Source organism: Pteropus medius, unplaced genomic scaffold (assembly GCF_902729225.1).
Source record: "Pteropus medius unplaced genomic scaffold, Ma_sr-lr_union100, whole genome shotgun sequence".
Lineage (NCBI taxonomy): Eukaryota > Metazoa > Chordata > Mammalia > Chiroptera > Pteropodidae > Pteropus > Pteropus medius.
This window is the reverse complement of record NW_024347791.1, coordinates 10,643,691-10,665,879: the sequence shown is the minus strand read 5'-3', so window position 1 is coordinate 10,665,879 and position 22,189 is coordinate 10,643,691. Positions and strand designations below refer to the sequence as shown.

Sequence of the window (22,189 nt, the reverse complement as noted above, 5' to 3'; positions counted from 1 at the left end):
ATTATACACTTAAAATGATGACATTTTATGTTGTGTATATTTTACCACAATAAAAAAAATTATCCTGAGTTAGCCATAAATGAACTAGAACTCTCCTTTGGGCTCTGAGAGTGTACCAAGAAGGGACTTGGCCCCCTGCCATCCCGAATAGCCCCATCCTTCTCACTCTGGTGTGGAGAAAACACAGCTGTATTTACTTTTCCAACCCCATCTTCTATTTTGAAATACAACCTTTTTGCAAATGAGAGCCAAGGTCAAATGACACAGCTTTCTGCTCACCTCTACAGTTTGCCAAACACAGTTTTCCTACTGGAGTTCTAGGTTAAGTGCTGCAAGTATGGGTAATACTATTACTTATATGCCCTCTGAGTGGAATTTAATTAGCCTCCCTTTATAATTTGGTATGATGCACTTCCTCTCACTTTCATTTGTATATGAAAATGTACAGTTGTATATGTACCAACTATAGTGTTTCCAAGTGTGTAGATTCTTCCACACATTAAATTCAAATTACAAAGGAAATAAGGCTTTTCTTATCCGATCTTTTCCCATTTCTTAAAGAGTTAATTGTTTCCTCAGATTAGAAATATATTTATATGCAGGGTAAATGTAAGATCTTACTGATAAATAAATGACTTTGAATTTTGGCTATGAACATGACGATTCTAAGTACATACTAAAAATTACATGTTTATGTTTTCGAATAATGGTGGAAAATGACAAAATATAAACTTTTCAGTATAAATTAAGAGCAACAAAAACAGATTAGCTTTCTGTCTTCAAACAACCACCTTAACATAATTATTTTTATTTTTATGATAATATCTAAATGTTTGGTTAGAATTTGTCAAATGTTCATTGCATCAAAGCACATGCCAAAAAACTCAGCATATACCTACCACTAAATATTTTTAGATTTACTTTCTTTTTGTATTTCCTACTAGTATCCTTTGCTACTTATTTCTATTCAATCAATATCACAGAAGAACTATCTATCTAAATATAAAAATGAGTATATTTATATTTTCTTACCAGCTTTAAAAATAGAAAGTATTTCATTTCCTTTCTTATTGTATATGCAGACAGTTGAAAGTAATTTATTGTTTTACAAGCTAAAAATCATTCGAGTGAATTTAATATTCAGTGTACTGAGGAGATATGCAAGATCATTTTTCATTGTTTTCCTTTGAAATTATCTGGAAAAAATATGATCTTGTTGCGTTCTGAAGAAGTTGAATAGATATTTAAAATAAAGCTATATAAATAGGAAGTTAAGTAGAATCTAGTGACTAATAAGGGATATCAAATTCATCAGACCTGCGGTGTACATAATAAGCTTGAAGAATTCACATACAAAAGCTTAAGCCATTATGTAATATGGCTATGATCAGACGCTACAGTTTTCTAAGCTATTACATATTGTATCCAGGTTGGTAGATTTAACTTAGTAATAAGATGCTCAGTTGAACTGTTACTTTAAACTCAGTTTCTATACCAGCACAGTCTGTATTTTAGACCTTCATCTTCTACCCCAGGTAACATTTCTCCATAGAGAAATTGCTAAACTTAAGCCCTTAAAAATAAATAAATAAATAAATAAAGCTTTAAAATTATTTTCTTTGATGATGGCCTTTACATCAGCAAAGTCTCTGCCAGTTAGTAGAGGTATGGCCTTAGATAGTCACTAAACTGAGCCTCAGAAGATGAGAGCAGAAACAATAGTTTCCCTATCAAATTTTGTGGGTTTTGAGGCTCAAATGAAATAAACTATGTGAAACAACTTTGAAAACCGTGTAAAGCACTAAACAAATGTTAATTGGCAGAAATGACAGGGAAAGAGAAGTCAAAAATAATGTGTGTTGGACAAACATGTTGGTACCCTTCACCAATACAGAAAATATTAAAAGAACATTAAGCTGGGTGTAAAGTTGGGAAGGAAATGAGAGCCACGTTTAGAACATGTCAAGTTTAAGATTCCTATGGACTATCCAAAAGAAAATGTGTAATAAGAATAGAACATTTGAGTTAGGAGCTCTGGATAGAAATCGGGTTTGAAATTTGTGAGTGTTTGTGTGTGTACATATACACGTGCACTTATCTATATTCTTATTTACTTTTGGGGAGTGAAGGAATAAGGCCGTAGGCACCATGGATATGGATAAGCTCATCCGGGGTAATGTTTCAAGACCAAGAAGAATAAAGGAACAGAAATGAGGCCCTGGAGAATACCATCATGTCAGAAGTAAGCAAAGAATAAAGACAGAAGGAAAAACAGAAGTGGCACAGAAACCAAGAAATAAAAACTCAGAATCACCAGTCTTAAGTGCAACAGAGAGGTCAAATAAGATTAGCACTTCAGAACATCTTTTGAGTTTAGTAAAAGAGTGATTACTAGTAACCTTGGAGAAAGCAGTTGTCAGTAGAGGGACAGAGATAGAAGGCAGATTGCAGTGGGTGAGGAGTGAAGCAGAAAGCCAGTGTCAACAGTGGTCTCTCCTGGTTGTGAAAAAGGTACAAAGATAATGTGGGAGTTCAGTGGCTGTGATGGCTGTGGGCGGTACAGACTTGAGAATTTTCTGTAAATGGTGAATTGAATATATGAAAGATTAGCAATTAGGAGATGCCTTCTAATTGATGCAGCCATGTCCTTGAAGAATGGAGACAGGATGGATGTGGAGCACCAGAGGGATTAGCTTTGGGTGGAAGGAGCGCAACTTGCCTGTGTGGCAGGAGAAGAGCATGGCAGACGGGTACAAACGCAGGTACTTTTTTTGGTGGAGCAGGTAGAGGATATCGTCACCTAATTACCATGTTTTCTATTAAGTAGGAGGCCAGCTCACCTGCTGACAGCGAGGTGGAAGGTGTCATGTAGGGCTAGAAAAGAGAAAAGGTGAAATATGTCCTGTGAAAAATGAGGCAGGGAGGCCTACTGGGAAAATACGAGATTTCTGGTCAGCTTAAAGTTAGAGATCATGAATTTCTATAAACCAACTTTTTAAATGCTTTTTAAAAAAATCACTGGAATAGCCTTTTGTATTTTCAAAACGAGTATAAACAGGATCCCACGTCGAACACACTGTTTCTTGCTGGTTCCTTTCCTAAAATGCTTCTCTTTCCTCTTTCCACTGTTCCCCCGTGCTAGTTGGCTAAGACAGATTTTCCGGCTTCAGTCAAGCCACTTTTCCAAGAATGCATGGAACAGATTACAGAAGCAAGTGACAGCCAACTTCCTTCCCCTTCTTCACTTGTATATATTCTGCTGGAGTTCTGAAAAGAGGAAGCCAGATAATTTTTTTTTTTTTTAAAGAAAGATGGGAAGCAGGCAGCACAAGAAGGTGGAAGGGAAGAAATACTGAAAAAAGATTATGGGCCAAAATTTAAACTTAATCGATGTCAGAGATCAGAAAGGAAAGACAATAAAGAAAATCTCTTTCTAACCTAGCCTCTTATTTGCTACTTAAATGTATAGCGTTCTAGAACTAGGCGCCCAGATCACATGGAACAGTTAGGTTGTCAGTGAATTCAGCTTTCTCCCGACTAATTAACTCTATCTGTGGTAAAGGGTTCTGGGCTATTCTTTGTTTCTTTGGCCTATCCCTCAATTTAAAAATCAAGCCTAGAGTGCTTAGAGGATCTGAGAGACAAGGGGACCAGGTTCGGTGCCAGTTGTCATGTGCAGGTGCTACTGTTCTGGGCAGTGCGAGTTTGCAGAAAAATCGGAAACAATCTACCTTTTCAAAATAATTTCTCCCAAGTGACAGGAGACCCCTGCTGAGCACTTACGTAGGTGTAAGAGACCCATCCTCTGGCTTTTATTAGCTAGCCAGACATTTATTAGCAACCAGCTTCTTAGAAAAAGTAAGAAGTTAAATGCTGCCTTAATTGTGCCATTGCTTGTATCACTTTCTCCTCTGGTCCCCTGATGTTTCTGATTCAGATTTGCCCCCCACATCACCCCCATCAAGAAGCTGATGTAATGCAAGCAGATACCAGCTGAAGTCAGAATTGAATGGATAGTTATCTGGGGAGATAAAGTGACAGTGTTGCCTGTTCAAGCTATTGTTCAAAGAAACATGTCTTTTATTTATAGACATCAGAATTTAAAGGCATAGATAGCCAGAGCTTAATATTTCTTCTTACTATAACTTGTTCTAGAAATATGCCTGATATAGCTTCCTCCTTTGCATGTAAATTGAATGTATTAGATGTATTTTATACCTGGTTTTGTGTTCTTTTGATAGGTTCTGTTACTGTTTTGGTTAAAGGTGGTTTCTAAATTTTAATGCTTCAGTATTTTGCTTTTATAGGATACTATTTTATCTCGATTTATCTGAAGCCTAGGTTGCAGGAAAAAAGCAAGAGGTTGTAAAAGATGCCAAATATAGGTGATGTTCATAATAATAAAATATTCATACATTAGTCGGGTACGGCCAAGTAGATGAAGTCTCCCAATTGTTAGCGGGTTTGCAAAGTTGGCACTTCTTCATAGATTTCAGGGTGGGTATTGAGGCTTTTGTGCCAAGAAAAATGCAGTTGTCTGTTCTTAAACCTGCACTTCCTTGCTTTCAAACAGCGAAGAGTGAATTCTACAACAACGCCACTAGCCTGCTGCTGCTCTAGGGACGTGACTTCATTTCTCTAAGCCTTTACTGAAAAGTGTTATGTGTCTTGTGTTCTCAGAGCCTATTTTTTCCTAAGCTCTGAGAAGATTTTACAGCTTGAAGCTCTTGAGTCTTCACAGCCCCTCTGCAAGAAAGGGAGGGACAGTGCCTATAAACCTCTCTGAATTATTTGGAACACAGATAATAGAACGTGAGGAACACAAGATAAACTTGGCCAGTCCATTTTTAACAGGTTAACTGACGAACAAGAAATAACTTTTATACAAACATGGAACAGCTAATTAATTGTAAACTTTGTTTGCTGTAACGATAATTGATAAGGAAATTTCTTCCTACGATTAAAAAAAAGCCATTCTAACATGGTATACTCATATTTAAACCATGTAAGGACAAATGCTCATTTGGGAAAGAAGTATTAAAGCTAGATTATATGAAATAATATATTCAGGAACACTGCCATAGCAGCATTTCTATGAACAGTATTAATCAAAAATCACGAATATGTTTATGAACGTAATATTTGAAGTAATTTTTTAAAATTTGGCTATTAACCATAAGGTTAATCGATTCTTTTCTTCTTGCTCTATTGTAGTTAACATACTTATTCTTCTCTTTAAAGATCCATTTCATTATGCAAATGAAAAATCTAAAAGACTTTGTGTCTGAGAGAGAGGGCTGCTTTTTGCAGGGGACTATGCACCTGTTTCAGCCCTCAGCCCCCACCTCTGCTTCCACTGGCTGCCAAACTAGAGACTTAGTGATCAGGGTTAGCGGGTGTGGGCTCCTTGAATTTTGAGTCACATTTCTTTTGTGACTTATTCTTGTTTTGCCTTATAATTTCTCCCCTTCCAGCTCTCAGCATGCCAACAGCAGCTGCATCATGGCGCTCACCCTGCTGCCAAGAGGCCAGGCAGCTTCCTTGGAGACTGTAACACTGCACTCCAGCCAACTGTTAGGCGATAGAGGCTGGAGTAGTACCTGCAGCGCAGCTGAAATGCAGAGCTTTCTAGGAGGCATTTGGTGGAACACTTTGCCCATGGTATTTTAAAAGTTAATTTAATTTTTGGAAACTTTTTATTATGGAAAATTTCAAACATATATAGTGGTAGAAAGAATACTGTAGTGTATTCCTATGTGCCCTCCTATCTCCGTTTCAACAGTGATTGACTCAGAGACAATCTCGTTTCACTGTGGTGTTTCCCTATCAGACTGCTGGATAGGGAAATGTGTATTCCCAGGGATACACATCTTTTAAATTACAGTTGCTTTTCCATCTTCCTTCAGTCTAAGATCTGTCACCTTAATGAGTTTCTGTCCTTTCTTCCTAAAGGTAAAAGATATTAGAGTCTTTTTTCCTTCTAAATGCCATATTAGTAACTGTTATATTTTCCAATAACATCTCCTAAATTTTCAAGGCATTGTTCATTCCATCAGACAGTCTATCCAAAGCATGTCTGAAGTATGCAGGGCCTTAGAATGTATGAGCTCATCAGAGATAACTGGGTCGGATCCTCAGTTTTACCACAGACTAGCTGTATAACCTGGAACAACTTTCTGAACCTTTCTGTGCCTTAGCGTCCTCTTGTTTTTAACGTGGGACTAATGGTACACAGCCCAGAGCTATTTTAAGACTTAAATGAGTGGACACATTTAAATAGCCTTGGTGGACCCTAGCACAAAGTGAGTGTTCAAAATATGCAAGTTGCTGTCATCATCATTTTTTTCTGTCCTCACCACTCATTTTACAAAATAGAGAACTGAGGCCCAGGTGGGTGAAGTAATCCCCCTTCTGGTCATATGGCAGTTGTATGAGGAGAACTTTAACAAGAAACCACATCTCAATTCCTTTATTATTCTAGATATAGTTTGACATAGTCTTGTCCTCAAGGAATTAGGTTCTGGCAAATAAGCATGATTTGTAAAGGAAAGGGAAAAGGATTAATAAAAGCATGAAGAAAGATATAAATATTTCTGTTGGAGAGTTAAACCTTAGACATTTTGTGTTTAGAAAGCAAAGTGCTTTAGTGGAGAAGGTGAGATTTCAAGAATGCTTTTGTTTAAGAAGGGAGATGATTTGGCTAATGAAACTGGAGAACATTTTGTACACAAGGAAGAAAGAGAAGCAAGTTCAAGAATAAAACAAGACTAACAGATCTAGGGAACATTTGCACCTGAGATTAAAAGAGAAGGAAAAATACAAGAGGGGAGGGGTAGATAAGAATATTTTGACACTGAATGTCAAAAACAAAAGAGATGGATGGATCGTAGACTTTATCTAAAACCAAATGGGAGCTGACATTCCTTAAGTTTTTATTTATTCACTTAACTATGTGCTCATGAGCTCAGAACTGTTCTATTTATGAACATTATTTAATCCTAATGATACTATGAAGTAGGTACTATTATTGACCTCATTATACAGCTGGGGAAACTGAGGCACAGAGAAGTTGAATAACTTGCCCAAGGCCATTCACTTATTAATAAGCAGGAGACCTAGGATCTGCACCCAGGTAGTCTGGCTCTAGAACCTGTGCTCTTAGACGCTGCAGGGCTGCTCCATGGGAGCCAAAGCCCTACTGTATGCTTCAATCTTGAAAAAACCAGCATATGGTGAAGCCCTTTACAGAGGCTGGAATTGCGACATCATTTACTCACTGACAGGTGTACTCTTGGCTGATCCATGGACACTTTGTATTTAAGTCCCATTTAGGTTGCAGGAGGCAGGTTCTGTCCACTGAATAATGGACCTTTGTAATAAGCTTTGTCATAACAGGGTGTGGTTCCTTTTGTTCTATTTGTGGTCCTAAGAAAGGACTCTGGTGTTTCATTTTCACATAAAGTTATAAGACCACTCCTGATAGGGATGGGTTTGGCAACTTCATTAATTTGAGGACATTCACTAAACAAGTATTTCTTGAGGGCCTGTTCTACGTGCTGGGGGATGCCTGTGAAGAGAGCAGTTTCTCCTCTGCAGACTCTCCATGGATTTTTCCTTTCTTATGAACTTCTTCACGTTAGGATATGAAATGCCATTATTTCTGCCAACTTAGAAAACAGAAAATCAAATTGAGAGAAACCTCAGTTGACCCCATATCCCTTTCCAGCTACTGGCCCATAGCTCTTTTCTCATTTATGGCACACTGTCTAGAAAAACTCGTCTGTGCTCGTATTTGCCTTCACCTTCTTTCCTCTCATCCTTGTTTTAAACACACACCAAGCAGACTTTCTCCGCCAGATCTCATCCAGCTCCAGACTCAAATTAGATCCTCCTGCCTACTGACAGCTCCACTGGATGTCTGTTAGGTACCGGCAACATGCAGAACTGGACTCGATACTCCTGTCCAACCCTGCTCCCCCAATACTTTCCCATCCCTGTAAATGGAGACTCTATCCTGTTGCTTAGGCCAAAAACTTTGGCTTCATCCTTGACCCCACTCTTGGCTCTCACACCCCACATCCATTCCATCGCAAATCCTGTTAGCCTTTTCCTTAAAGTCTCCAGAATCCAAGTGTTTCATCTCACCTTTACTATCACAACCTGATCCACATCACAGTCATCTCTCGTTCCCAGCTGGTCTTCCTGCTTCCTTCCCTGGCCATCAATCTGAATATATCTCTTTTGCAGCAATATGTTCTTTTGATCCTATATGCAACAATATGGTTGAATCTCCTACATATAATGTTGAGTGAAAGCAGCCAGAAACAAGAGTTCATACTGTATGGTTACCTTCATTTAAAATATAAAAATAGGTTAAATGCTGTTAGAAGTCAGGATGGTGATGGGGGGTGGGGACAGGGAGTTGATTGTGACTGAAAGAGAGCACCGTAAGGGCTGGTCATTTCTGTTCCTTGATCTGGGTGCCGGTTGCGTACAGGTGTTTAAGTTGGTTAAAATTTAGCAAGCTGTACACTTATGACATGCTCTTTTCTGTATGTATTTTACCCTTCCATAAAAAGTTTTAAAAACTCGCTTTTTATTACACAGAAAAATCCTCCTCCTCTAGACTTAAAGGAATTTACCAGCATTTATGACCATTATAATGTAAACCCCATGCAGGCAAAAATCTTGTCTGCTTTCATCCAGTCAAGAACTATTTATTGAGCACTAGGCACTGATCTGGGCATTTGGGATACAGCAGTAAACACAAGATGACAATCAGAACAAATGATATAACATATTACAAGGTGCTAAGGACCATGGAGAGGGGGAAAGCAGGCGAGAGAGACAGAGTGTGCTGGGGTGGAGGAGGTGAGGTAGGCAGGATACAGTTTAAATAAGGTGGCCAGGAAAAGGCCTCACTGAGAAGGTGACATTTGGGCCAACACTTGGAAAGAGGTGAGGGAAGGAGCCCAATGTGTATTTGGGAGAAGAACCTCCTGGGCATCAGGAAAGGAAAGCAAAGGACTGAGGCAGAAGCAGCTGGGTGCGCATGAGCAACAGCAAGGAGGGAGCCAGGCAGACTGGCTGAGGATAAGGCCAGAGACATACCTGGGGCCGGGTCCCCAAGGGCCTTGCAGGCCTCTGTAAAGACTCTGGCATTTTATTCTGCATGAGACCAAGTGAGGGTTAGGCAGTAAGTTTTTGCCTAAACTGTTTTTAGTTAGGTTTCAGCCATTGTGGAACTTGCATAGAGAGCTGCTCTGAACATCCTAGTGCATGCCTTTTGGTAAACTACTGCATGCAAGATACGCCAATTATAAAGAAACTGAACATGATATATCAATTCTTATTTGAATAACTTACATAACATGTCAGTTCCAGTGAAAGTCAGGCAACCAGTCAGTGCTCATGGTACCACATTAGAGGTAACATATTAGGGTAAGGTCGTCAAGTATCAAGAGTGGAGAATACAGAGATATGTCAGATAGATTGCTTGTCCTCAAGGACGCTAGAGTCTAGGCGGGGATAAGAGGCATGCATATGAAGCAGCAACTAGCAAGGACACATATAGGAAATGCCAAATAGCATCCTAGGCAGTTTGCCCCATAATTGTTCAGAAGTGGGCAAAGTCCCTTTGGCCTGTGTTGATACAAGATTTCACAGAGAATCTTGATAATTCCGTAGAGCCTGGTTTGGAAAAGCAGAGACAGGCTTGTAGACATTATCTGTCCTTGAGAAATAGCAAGAATGTCAGTTTGTATTTGAGGGTGCCATGGGTGGGCAATCTGAATAAGAATGGGGTTTAGGATTCATTTTAAAGGCCATTAGAGCTTTAGATGGAGGTATTTCTCAAGCAGAGTATATAGGTGCATTCTAATCTAGAAATATTTGTATATTCCCTTGTTTCTCAATTATTCTGGTATAGTCATGCCACATTCACCATTACTAAACCTCCAAGTTCATAAGGTCTAAATGATTTAAATATATATATGTATTTTTAGACTGGCACAGAAAACTCATCCAGTGTGACTGTAGCAAGCCCTGAGGCGGAAAATAAGGCAGGCCAGACTCTGGAAAACAGCTCGTTAATGGCCGAGCTTCTGAGCGACGTACCCTTCACCTTGGCCCCGCACGTGCTGGCCGTGCAGGGCACCATCAGTGACCTTCCAGACCACTTACTCACCTATGATGTCAGCGAAAACTTATCACGGTTTTGGTATGATTTTACTCTTGAAAATTCAGTGCTGTGTGATTCATAATGTTTGTTTGTACCTTAACAGCTTTAAAACACAAGTTTGCCTGCTTTATTTAACTTGTTTGATATTCTTTGCCATTTCCCTGTTTAAAGGCCTTCAGAAAAGCAAGGATCATAAAGCAGAGAAAATATTATTCTCATTGCTCTATTTCTTAGAATAAAGTATATTCGTATAAAAATTGAATTTAAGCATCACTTCCTTTCTCTCAAATAATATAAAAATTAGGCAGTCAGGGTTTTATGAAAGGAGTAGATTCCTTCAACCAGGATCTCAAGATAGAACACCTCAAATTTCCCTTAAAAGAACAATGAAGAAGAACTGTGGCATTTGCCTCAGTTACCACAAGTCTGAAGTCTGCCCTTAAAATTCTTTTCTCTGGTTTGGAGGAAGGTTGAATTAATATTATTCCTTCTTCTTCCAAAGTGTTTATGAATAAATTTAGGAAAAAAAATTTTGGCAGTTAGCTTAATTTCTTCACTGTTGATTTAGACATTGATGTGGAAATTGAAAAGTTTTCCTAAAAAGCAGTGGGAGTCTGCTGATATAAGAATGCTATAACAAGAATGTTCTGGATACTGTTTCTTTGAGTGATGAATTTCAGTTTCCTTAAACCTGTGTCAGTCCTTCCCACCTTGAACGATCCCGTGTTTCTGCCTTTGTTTTCCGCCTTGTTGTTACTTCAGACTCTGCTCTCGCCAGCTTTCCGAAGAACCGTCCCTGCTTCTGCCTCAGTTGGCGTTTGTTCTCCTTACTAGTGTTTGAGGAGATCCACACTTCCTTTAGACCTCTGCCTCCTAAAGAAAAACATGTCTTGATGACACATATTATTGCTGATAACATCCTTACTTAGAAATCTGTTGGCCACAGTACGGATGGAAATGTTTTATTGCTAGAAAAACTGAAATCGACTCATTTCCAATTAGGCAAAACACCTAGATATGACTTTTAGTTCTTGAATAGCCATTATATATTCCAACTAAAAGAGAAAAGACCTGCCATTGGTCAATAAAAACTGCAAAAGGAAGAGATAAATTGTAATAGATAATTTTCTGTGCCATGTAAAATTTAAATCACATTTGTTGTAAATAGTAGCAATACGTTTTATTAATTCTGTGCCAAATTTTAAGCATATTTTTCACAAAGATAGAGTGCCATAGCAAAACTAAACACTGTGCATAAGGGTACGTTAATTATTCAAGCTTTAATGTGTAATGCATGTTTGTTTAATAAATGTGGCATGGTCTTGATAAAAATGCTATATTATTTAAAAGATAAAGGAACATTTCTATTGACAAAAATGCTTCATTTACAAGTAACGTTATCACATGAGACGAATGATTAAATTAGATCTTTACATAGTTTCGGTAAAACATCAGCCTAGGAAATATGACTTATTACTAACACAGATGTGAACATTTTGTAGCAGTTTTTGTGAAAGCACATCCTTTTCAATATCCATGTTAATGTACCTTAAAGCTAAATGTAAGCATGTCATCAATTTATCTAAGTGTTAAATTTTGCCTTAAATACTTATACATTTCATTTATATTTATGTCTACTGTTATAAATATGATTATATGTATTTTCATTTGTCTACAAAAATTGTTATATTTAAATAAATGTGAATTACAATAAACTGACCTTTTGATTAATTTCAGATCCAGAAAAAAAATGGTTTTATTTAAGTAAGTAGTTTGTGTAACACAGTGAAAAGTATGAAATTTCCTCTTATACGTAAGCTTTAAGGAATAACAATGAAAACGGTAAGATCACTCACTAGTTCCAGCTTAGTATTAAGGACTGGAGAGCTTTGCGAGAAATCACGTGAACATTTCTACATAGAGCCCATCACAAAATTTAATGAGTACTCGTGTTAATAACCTATTTTTAACAAAAATATTGTGAAATGAGCATTTTACTTTTCTTATCTTGTTTAAAAATCAGTGTTACTATTTACACCTGGAAGAAACATTAGAAATCAACCAGCTAACTCCATTTTACCCAGAAGAAACCTGAAGCCTAGAAAGGAATAAGTCACCTAATTAGTGATAAATACATGTTTACTTTTACAGTATTAACAATAATATAAATTCTAACAAAACTGTATGCTCCGATGGGAAAGAGTTCAGGCTTTTGAGGCAGAACTGGCTCCCTCTCTTACAAGCTGGGGGACTTTGAATCTCAGTGTGCTAACTTCTGATGTCCTTCATCTTCCGCTTGTTAAATAGTAATTATATGCACCTTGCGGGGTTGCGTTAGGTTTTAGATGGTGCATGTCAAATGCCTGGCAGTATAAAGCTTGACACATCAGAGGTGTTCTGGGAACGAGAACTGTTATAATTCTCATCACTAACCACACACATAAAACAGTCTCATGAAATGCAAAATATGTATTAACTAAACTGCTTAAAGGGTAATATAAAAAATAGCTACCTTACATTTATTGTAGATCCCTGTGTGCCATTATTTTTTTCCGTATTAAGTATCTATGAAAAATAGTCCTAAAATATGTTGGTTGACTCTTCTGAAATTCCTTAGTTAAGAAATCCAGAGGGAACACTTTTTCCCACCCCCACCACCCTATTATTAAGCAGCATGGTTTTTTCCTTAATACAAGTTATCATTATAAAGTACTATAGGTGTAGAATGTACAAATGATTTTCTGGAATCTTATTTTTGTCCCTAAAATATATATGCAGGAAGTTGCATGTATTTTCTTTTCAGCTTTTAAAATGGCATTCCCGTCCTTCCCTAAAAACAGAATTAGAGCGGCAGCTCTGTCCAATTTATTATTCTAATTAAATTTTGATTAACTGAACTTTTAAAATTGTATCTATCATTAAATGAGAGCTAACGCATGTTTCTGGTTAATAGTTCTAGACATCCCACAATAGTTTTTTAAAGTAAACATTCATTGACACTAACAGATTTTCTCTTTCTCAGAGTAAAATAATAAATTGAAAGCAGCATGAAAGAAATATCTTCTAAAATTCCAAGAGAACTAACTGATTTCTCATAATTCTAAGGATGGAGACGGAGTAGCAAAGAAATAGTCTCATCCTTGTTCTAAAAGAGTGGTTTTGGAACATTTAGAGCATCAGCTCTTACCCCCTTAGTGCTCATGATAACGATCAATAAGTGAACACTATCCTAAGTAATCTAGCAAGGAATATGTTACCTTCAGAAATTAATAGATTGTCTTGCTAATCATGTCACTAATAACATTTACATGAAAATTAAGTGTTTTGGATAGGTGGTTGGAGGATATTATATCTTTCAAAGCCATGGAGGAATATAGGTTGTGGACACTATCTTTTGAGCATTTGTGTTATATTACTAAGGGCATGACCTAAATATTATTGAAAAATCTAAAACTCTCAGAATAGGTCTGACTCCAATCATACCACTGTAGAAATGACTCTTTATGCCATATGGTTTGATGGATGGATGTGGGTGGAAAAAGCTAAAGAGATATATTGATTGGTACATAGGAACCCTGTTACAATCAGTATAGCAATATATTAACCATCTTTTTTTTTAATTGAAACAAACTTAACTTTAGAATATTTTTAGGTTTATAGAAAAGTTACAGAGCTCTTGTATACCTTTTACCCAGTTTCCCCTATTTGCTACAACTAAGGAACTGACATTGGGACATTACTATTGACTAAAGTCCACATTCCATTCAGATTTCACAGTTTTCCCCTGATACCTTTTTTCACCTCCAGGATCCTATCTCGTATGATATACTATATTTAATCATCAGACTATGGTTATGAGTTTGGAGAGGAATATTACAAAGGTAAAATCATATCATATCAAGGGAACATGCTATCAACATGACATTACTGCCGATGTTAACATTTATCACCTGGCCAAGGTGGCATTTGTCTGATTTGGCCACTGTAAAGTAACTCCCCAACCCCTTTTTATACACCACTCTTTGGAATTAAATCACAAAGCACAGCCCACAGTCAAGGGGTAGAGAATGAAGTTCTACCTCCTTGAAGCCACATAAATTACTTGGAATTCTTCTGTATGAGAGAGATGGCTCTTCTCTCCAATTTATTTATTTATCATTTACTAAATTATATTGGGACTCCAAATCTAAATTAATGGTAGCCAAGAGACCTATTCACATTTTTATTAAAGTTAATAAAGAAAATTTCAAACATTGTACATGGTGCAGATGAATACTATTTGATGTTGGATATAATATATTCTATAATTTCCTCAAAATTCATCTTCCCATAAATATTAGATATATTTCTCCTTAACTTGCCATGACTATAACTGTATGCTCAACAGACCTTTCCTGGAAGGCTACGAGTGAGTACAGCGTTATAAGCAGAGCCCTCTTAGACTCTTGGCCTTTTCCTGCCTCATTCCTATAATGTGTGCACCTTACATGTTATGTCATTCTTCAGCAAGTAGTGTAGAGGTAAGGTTGAAGTGTAATCATTTTCCTCCTTAAAGAACCAAGATACAAAAAGCTGTTCACTACAATAGATGAGACTTTTCTTAGTAATAGCAAAAACAAAGTTGTAGCTCCTTAAGTTTCTAAAGAAAGGTTTCATTTTCAACCTTTAAGCAGCAGCGTAAGGAAACAACATTCTTTCAGAAACTCTTCTTTGTACTTCTGATTAACCAAAATTCAACTGTGTGCTAAGCTGATCTCATCCAATTTCAGTTGCGGGGAAAGGGGTAGCAAAAAGCGTCTTATTTTGTTCTTGGAAGTAACCTGAATATAGTTTTTTTTTTTTTTTGTCCAGAATGTTCCCAGTCCCAATTTTCACCCCTACAAAGGAAATAAATTCCTTACAATCAAAGGTAAGGCAAAGGATAATTGCATCCAGAACAACCCATCAGCACGCTAACTCTGAACCAGCCTACAGACAGCTTGTTAGTTACAGCCCAGGCCAGAGAGGGAGTCAGACAATAGACCATTTCAGAGGTCAGTTAAGGAGACAACCTCCCACTTAGGACTGCTGCCAGGGACGTACAATCCAGTGTCTGACATCTGGGATCTGCAGCTGCCAAGTCTGCCCCTTGTGTGGCCACAGGTGTTGGCTATAACTCTGAGACACGTGGAAGAAGGAATAGGGTAATGTCAGTTTCATTGTGCACATGTGTGTTTACATGTATGGTTTTTCTTTTAATTTTGTTTTCCAAAAAGTACATAATTTATTTTGTTTCAAAATTAATGTATTTCTGCACAATGGCAAGGAACATTTGGGAGGCTAACAGAAAAGAAGCTTTTGTTCATGAACAAAGCCAAGCTTTTACACCTACAGGGTATACTATATACTAACATGCTGTCTGTTGCATTTTCATTTGAATAGGCCTCCTGAGGACCAAAAAGAAATAAACGGATGCTAAAAAGCAAACACACAGTTAGTCTAAGATAAAGCCTAAATACTCATTCTCTCCCTATATGTTCTCTCCCCCCTCATCCTTGTTTTAAATCTTCAGGAGAATTTGTATTTATCAATATGTATTTTTTTTTTTGACAGGAAGTAGGATTTATTGGTGGGTATAAGAAGGGGTCAGCACCAAGATTCTCATGAGTGCAGGGGTCATGATTAGGGATGGATTTGACCCCACGGCCATCTGGGATGAGCTGCGTTTCAGCTATTATGTCTTCAAACTCATCTGCATTAAACTTAGTGCAGCCCCACTTCTTAGAGATGTAGATCTTTTGGCGGCCAGGGAACTTGAACTTGGCCCTGCGTAGAACCTCAATCATGCTCCTTGTTCTGCAGCTCAGTGCAATGGACATGATTATTTGGCCAATGTGGACCCTGGCCACTGTGCCCTGGGATTTTCCATAGGCTCCCCACATACCTGTCTAGAGTCTAGACTAGGGACAGCATGAGGTCAGACATGAGTGTCCACTGAAAAAGGGCTGTCTCCAAGGTCCCTTAGGGTAACCCATAAAAGCAACAGCCTGCATACACTACCAAGGATGCTGCTGCTTTGCAGCCACAGCACACTGGGCCTCCATGGGGAAAAGAGCACGGTTGGCTTAATTGGCTATCAGTATGTCCTTCTGAGCATGGAACAGACTATCTAGTTTTCTATCATGCTATGCAAGCTTTGACCATCAGCTAACTCAGCTTAAAACAGTAACACTAAGCTCTCCTCTTCCCCTTGCAGGAGACTTAGCTCCTGTTTGTGAAGCGAATCTAGAAGTTTCTACCTCAGGTAGGTATTTGAGGTTTCTAACCCTAAAGATATGGGCAGCAGTAAAAATGAAGATGATTAAGAGATGGGAATGGTACTTGTAAGAACTACAAAGAGCCAAAAGTCAATAGCATTTAAAAAAAATATATCTGTATCTCTATAATTAAATATATACTTTTGCCTTATTGTGTCCACCTCATAGGCCGAAATTAGAAATTGAATTTAATGGCAGAGGAAGGAATTTTCAGATTTTATCTTCTTATTGAATCTCTTCTATGGAGAAATGCTTAAATCCTTAGGCCAATGTTTCTCCACCTTTTAAAGCCCAAGTGCCCTACGATGTTTTTTTCACTGTATGCTGCTCTCCATAGTCCTCCAGCCAAGATTTTTGACAGGTTTTACTTTGTATATCCTATTACAAGGCAAAAGGTAAATCAAATATGCTTTTTCAAAGTACATCCGCTGTCCCATTTCTGTTAAGAATCTATGCTCTCTTGTTGATGTCCTATCACATTTATGCTTAGCACATAATAAATCCTCAATCGGTATTTGTCGAATGAACATACCAATGAAATAAATCATTAATTCTCTATAAATGACTTTACAAAAGCAAAGGAATAGAATTTCAAAACTTTAGTAGTTTTTCAGGGCCCAGCAAATTCCCCAAATTATCGTGCTGTGTTTACGCGGCTGAAAATAATGCTTAGTTTACTAAGCCTCTACAAATTGTGCCTTTGGTCTGTTTTGGGTATTCTCCATGTTTTTCAGGTTGAGTTTTCCTCTGCCCATAATGACTATGTGTGTCCTCAGGATGAGTAAGAACTGATTCTAGACAATACAGTGTATTTTGGTGCTGTGGATTCACTCATTTGAGGTTTTATCAGGCTGCCAAGTTTCCCTGTGTGTTCTTGGTTATGTTTGCGTATATTCCTGTCCCAGAATTTATTAATCCTATCTGACCTGTCCTTGAAAAATGCTTTCCCTTTTCATATGCTTTCTTTCAAGCACAATTGGGTATTTTAAGTCACCCTGCTTTAGAAACGGACTTTTTTTCTAGGAGCGGGAGTGCACCTTTCTTGTAGTACTCTCCCATCTCTTTCACTTCCTACTCGACCAGTTCTCTTCCCTTGTCATATGAACATATTTACGTCTTTCCCCTCCAACTCCAACTATAAACCTTTTCCTTCTCTTTAGAGTCAAGCTTCTTGAGAGAGTGGTCTATATTTGTATCATCACTTTTTTTTTTTTATTACTTTCTATTCACTCCTCTGCCTTCTGTAATCTGATTTCCCACCCCTGGTTAGAACCTCCCCTGAACTGGTTCATGCGGGAGCCATCTCCGACCTGCCAAATGCCTTATCTTTATTTCGTTGAGGCAGTTAGCACTATTGATTATTTCCACTCTCCTGAAAGTGTCTTCAGCCTTGATTGCTGTAACAATGCTTTTCTGGTTCTCATTCCATCGCAGACGTTGGGGACTTCTTTTCCTTACTCTCCCCCTAAAATGTTGGTGTTCCCCAGAATTCCATCTTTGGCTCACTTCTCTTCCATTTCTCTTTTCTCTCTACAGAATCATATTCATGCCTATCTGCCGCTGTTGAAACCCAAATTGATCTCTAGCTCAGAAGTCTCTCAGGTTCCATATCCACAGTTAGCTCTCAGACATTTCTTTTGACTCTTACTCTTAGCTTCTGTAACAGATCATGGTAGCTGTTGATTTTATTTCCTCCACACTCTTTCTCATCCCCTGTCCTATACTCTCTTTTTCCTTGGGGAATCCCTTCTTCATTCCATATGGTCCTGATGGGAATAGCATACTTGTTACTATTCCTACACCCCCAGGGACAGACATATAACTTGACCTGGTTCAATCAGCATCCCTCCACCAGCTGATGCTAGATGTCAGGAGAAAGCAGCACCTCTTTTGCTGGTGTACTGCTGACAGCCATCCTCCCCTCTGTGTTTAAAGTCCTGACCATATCATTTGAAGCCCTGTATTACCCAAGCAGGAAATCTGAGTCTATCCATTCTTCATTCTTACTCACCTCCATACTCAATAGATGATGAACTTTAGTTAATTTTATATCTTAAAGGCTTGTCTCTTAAATATGTACTCTCTTCTCCATACCTCCTGCCCCTACTTCCGTCCAGGCCTTTATCATTTCTCCTGATTTCCCTGCATCCACTTTAGCCCCCTTCTCATCCATCCTCTGTGCCAAAGCAAGTAAACCACTGACCCCTTCAATAGCTCTCTGGTATCCTCTGGAGAACTGAAGTGGCTTAAGGCAAATAGAGGACCCCACCTGCCTCTCTTGCCTCACCTGATGATATTCCTATTCACGTCCTCTGTGTTCTTGTACTGTTGAGCAATGCCCTGCACTATTGAACATGCCACACTTTCTCTCGCCATTTTTACATCCTGATCTTTTTGCCTGTAATACACTCGGAATTCCCTTCTTTTAATTTTTCTTTTTTTTTTTTAATTTTTTTTTTCTTGTGGATATTTGTTTTAGGGAATATAGTGAATATAAAATTTAGGATCACAAACAATATGAAGCAATTTCAATCTTCCCCAGAGTCAGCCCAGCCTTCAACACTGTGCAGATGTAAAACCACTGGTGAGCCTCGCTAAAAGCAGTCTGACTACTACAGACAAGGCAAAAACCACACCACGTTACACTTATGCAGCAACAATGCATTCATATTGTTCTCATTAGTCATTAGTAGTCAGCTTGTCTAAAACACCAGAAAGAAGCAGAATGGAGCTCACAAAATAGGCTAAAAAATGAACCTGTCCTTGCAAAACACACACTAGTATGGAAGAAGAGACATTTTTCAAAAATATTATGTACATTACGGAAGCTGCGTTCATTCCAGCCATCTCGTGACCCAATCTGTGGCTAAATTCTTTTACAAGGTTTGAGTCAGGTATCACCTCCTCTGGGAAGTCTTCTTTTATTCCTCCTAAGCTGGATGGGATGTCCTCCTGCCTTCCTATAGCATCCTATGTGTTCCTTTTTCAAGGCTCTTGATCCACACTGTTGTAATTGTTTCCTTACTTGTTTACTTCATTACTCTGTGAATGGATCTTAACATCCACGCTTAACATGGTGCCTGACACACAGTGTGAGTTCAGTAAAAGTGTGTTGAATGGACAAAATTTCTTCACCGTTGATTCAAGGAAATGAATGAGAGTTCTTGTCTCATCTACATTAGAATCTGCCCTTGAGTCTGTACTGGGAGCCTTTAGGCAACCTTCTGGATGTTCACACTAGAATATGCTACGTTTCCTAAATGCCCCCGAACTTAGCTTATATCCCAAATAATTTAGCTTCTCAAATTTTTTGAAAGTAGAAATGGATCTTTTGTTTGGTTAGCTGTATCGGTATTAATAAAAATATTTTGTATTTGTTATAACCTTTTAGACAGTATTGTCTTTAGATTAAATTTTGGGAAAGTAAATGATTATGAATTTATTTGTATTTATTATAACCGTTAAGACTGTTAAGTCTTTAGATTAAATTTTGGGAACATAAGTGATTATGAATCTATCTATCGTGACTTGAGTTTTATTTTTTGTTTTCCTTAATGTACACATAGAGGGAACTTCCTTCTGCCTTTTATTAAATTAACATTGATTAATGCTACTTAAATTACATGGCTCTTTTAAAATTATGGATTTGTATAGATTTAAATATAGACCATAAAAACTGAATGCCTGATGTTCTAGTGGGCTGTGGCATTTTGTTTTTACGTAACCTTGCGGAAGGATTTGGAAATATTGACTTCTTTGGTAGTGGGCCATGTTTTTGAAGGATAAGCTCATTTTACTTTTGAGGAAAAAATAATTATCTGAGGAAAGAAGACCATCACGTTGATTTTTTTTTCCTGCCATCAAAGCAGGTCCTAAAATATTCTTTAATTGGTCCATTCATTTTATTGCCAGTTTACTGCATGAACTCAACTTTGTAATTTCTGTAATGGATTATGATGTTGTACAATTTAGTCAATTGAATTTCTAGCCAGTATGGTCACCACATTAATTATTGCAACCTCTAAAGTTCCCCGTAGATGGAAAGATACAGCTAGCTATACTCTAACATTTTCAACAAATGGGGTAACAATGGTAGCCAATCTCTTAAAATATTTATTTAGTCTATAAAAAGGAAAAGAAAAGAAATCCCTGTTATATTAGTTAACAAAATTCTGCATTTCTGTTGTATGAATAACAAGTTGCAAATACTTTATAACATCAAGAATTAATAAAATCTTTCATTAGACAAGCTTTTCAGCAAAAACAGTCTCCAGAACTAAACTCGAAAAGAAGTTCTTAAGCTTTATTACCTTCCTATTCTTGATTACCTTCCTATACATTGTGTTAAATGAGTATCAAGGGTCAATAGTTGTTGGAGTTTTCCCCCCTTAATTGAAAGATGATCTGCTGAAACAATCTCTGCTCATCTTAGGTTTACCCCCCTAGTAATTTTAAGTGACTCTTAAGTTTCTACACTTGGCAATGTACGCCTATCAGAAAGTGATTGTAGGAATAAAGCCCTCATTAAGCAAAGCATTTCTCTCCTCCCTGTAGGTTATTTCCATTCTGGCTTTTCCAGTTTCCTGGAGATACCCTGGAGGCACTATTTCTCTTTTCATGGTAGACTCTGAAGAGAGCTTCATTTCCCAATCTATCACTACCCTACAGGTGGGAGCCCACTGAGCTTACTCCTTTTGCTGTGCTGGAGGACAGCAAAGGTGATATCCTTTAACCTGGGCCGGCTTTGTTAGGCCTGTTAATGTACCCAGCACTCAACAAAATATACAACACAAAAATAAAGGCTCTATCCTTACCACTTTTCATTCTAGAATATAAAATCGCAGGTAGCAGTAACAATACCAGGTTGACTGCCAAAGACAGGTTGGATCATCCTGAAATGCCAGGTAAGTGAGCCAATTTAAATGAAATGATGTAGAGAGGTGACTGGGGGTGTGGGTGAGGTTGTGACATGTGGTGGTTATTTGAAGGAACTCAAGAAAATTTGTTGGAAGCTAGTTTATTTTTTACTTAATATATATATTCACCTTGCCTAGAGTGTGTGACATGAAACACAAGATATGAAAACACAACGAGATATGGGCCAGGGGTGGGAGTAGTGGAACAGAATGAGAATCCACAGCACCTAGAAATGAAGTCGTATTCTCTTGTGACTAACTGGGAAATAAGGAGCTACTTAGTACCTTTTTGGTACCACTCTCATCGTTGAACCGTATCCCCCATGGGGGCTCATCCAGGCAACCTCTTTCCTGCCTGCTTAGCCCCTGCCACCTTTCCAGCACCATGTAATTCAGTCGTCTGCTCTGCCCATACACATTCTACCCGCTGCTCAGTGCAGCTAAGGTCTTGGCTCCCTCGTGAACATGCTCTCAGACTAGAGTCCGCCTACCATCTCAGAACCCCAGTGGCATTCTGATTTTCTGACTGTTTCTTCCACTTGTTTTCTGAAGAAAGTGTATAGTGAGTCTTGACTCTCTAAATAAATTGTAAGCTATATCAGGGCAAGATGGTAATTATTCTATAAGCTAAAACACTTTGCACGCAGTTTAGAAGTAAGACCAGGTATATGATGGAGGAGCAGGGATGAGCACTTATAAACCCAAGCATTCTCAACAGGGCAAATCAGTCCTTGGGGAAGCAAAAGTATCTGAGATACTAAATGGTTTTCGGCCCTCCAAAACTCAGCCCTGCCCAA

General features: G+C 38.0%; 1 protein-coding gene, 1 long non-coding RNA gene and 1 other non-coding gene across 8 annotated transcripts in view; 2 read left to right on the top strand and 1 right to left on the bottom strand.

Moving 5' to 3' along the window:
* Positions 1–10,844, top strand: part of LOC120614985 (UBAP1-MVB12-associated (UMA)-domain containing protein 1-like) — a 184,870-nt gene extending 174,026 nt beyond the window's left edge. For all 6 annotated transcript variants that reach the window (XM_039878016.1, XM_039878018.1, XM_039878020.1 and 3 more), the window contains one exon: positions 10,005–10,844. In XM_039878016.1, the coding sequence (XP_039733950.1) occupies positions 10,005–10,262 (258 nt within the window). In that variant the 3' untranslated portion in view covers positions 10,263–10,844. The remainder of the gene's footprint in view (positions 1–10,004) is intronic.
* A 4,177-nt stretch (positions 10,845–15,021) lies between these two features.
* Positions 15,022–21,812, top strand: LOC120614988 (uncharacterized). The gene is made up of 3 exons (XR_005656170.1): positions 15,022–15,089; positions 16,416–16,463; positions 21,031–21,812. It is a non-coding gene; the product is annotated as an uncharacterized LOC120614988 (long non-coding RNA).
* LOC120615317 (small nucleolar RNA SNORA70) lies at positions 16,163–16,298 on the bottom strand. Its single transcript, XR_005656231.1, has one exon. It is a non-coding gene; the product is annotated as a small nucleolar RNA SNORA70 (small nucleolar RNA).
* Positions 21,813–22,189: the final 377 nt, after the last annotated feature.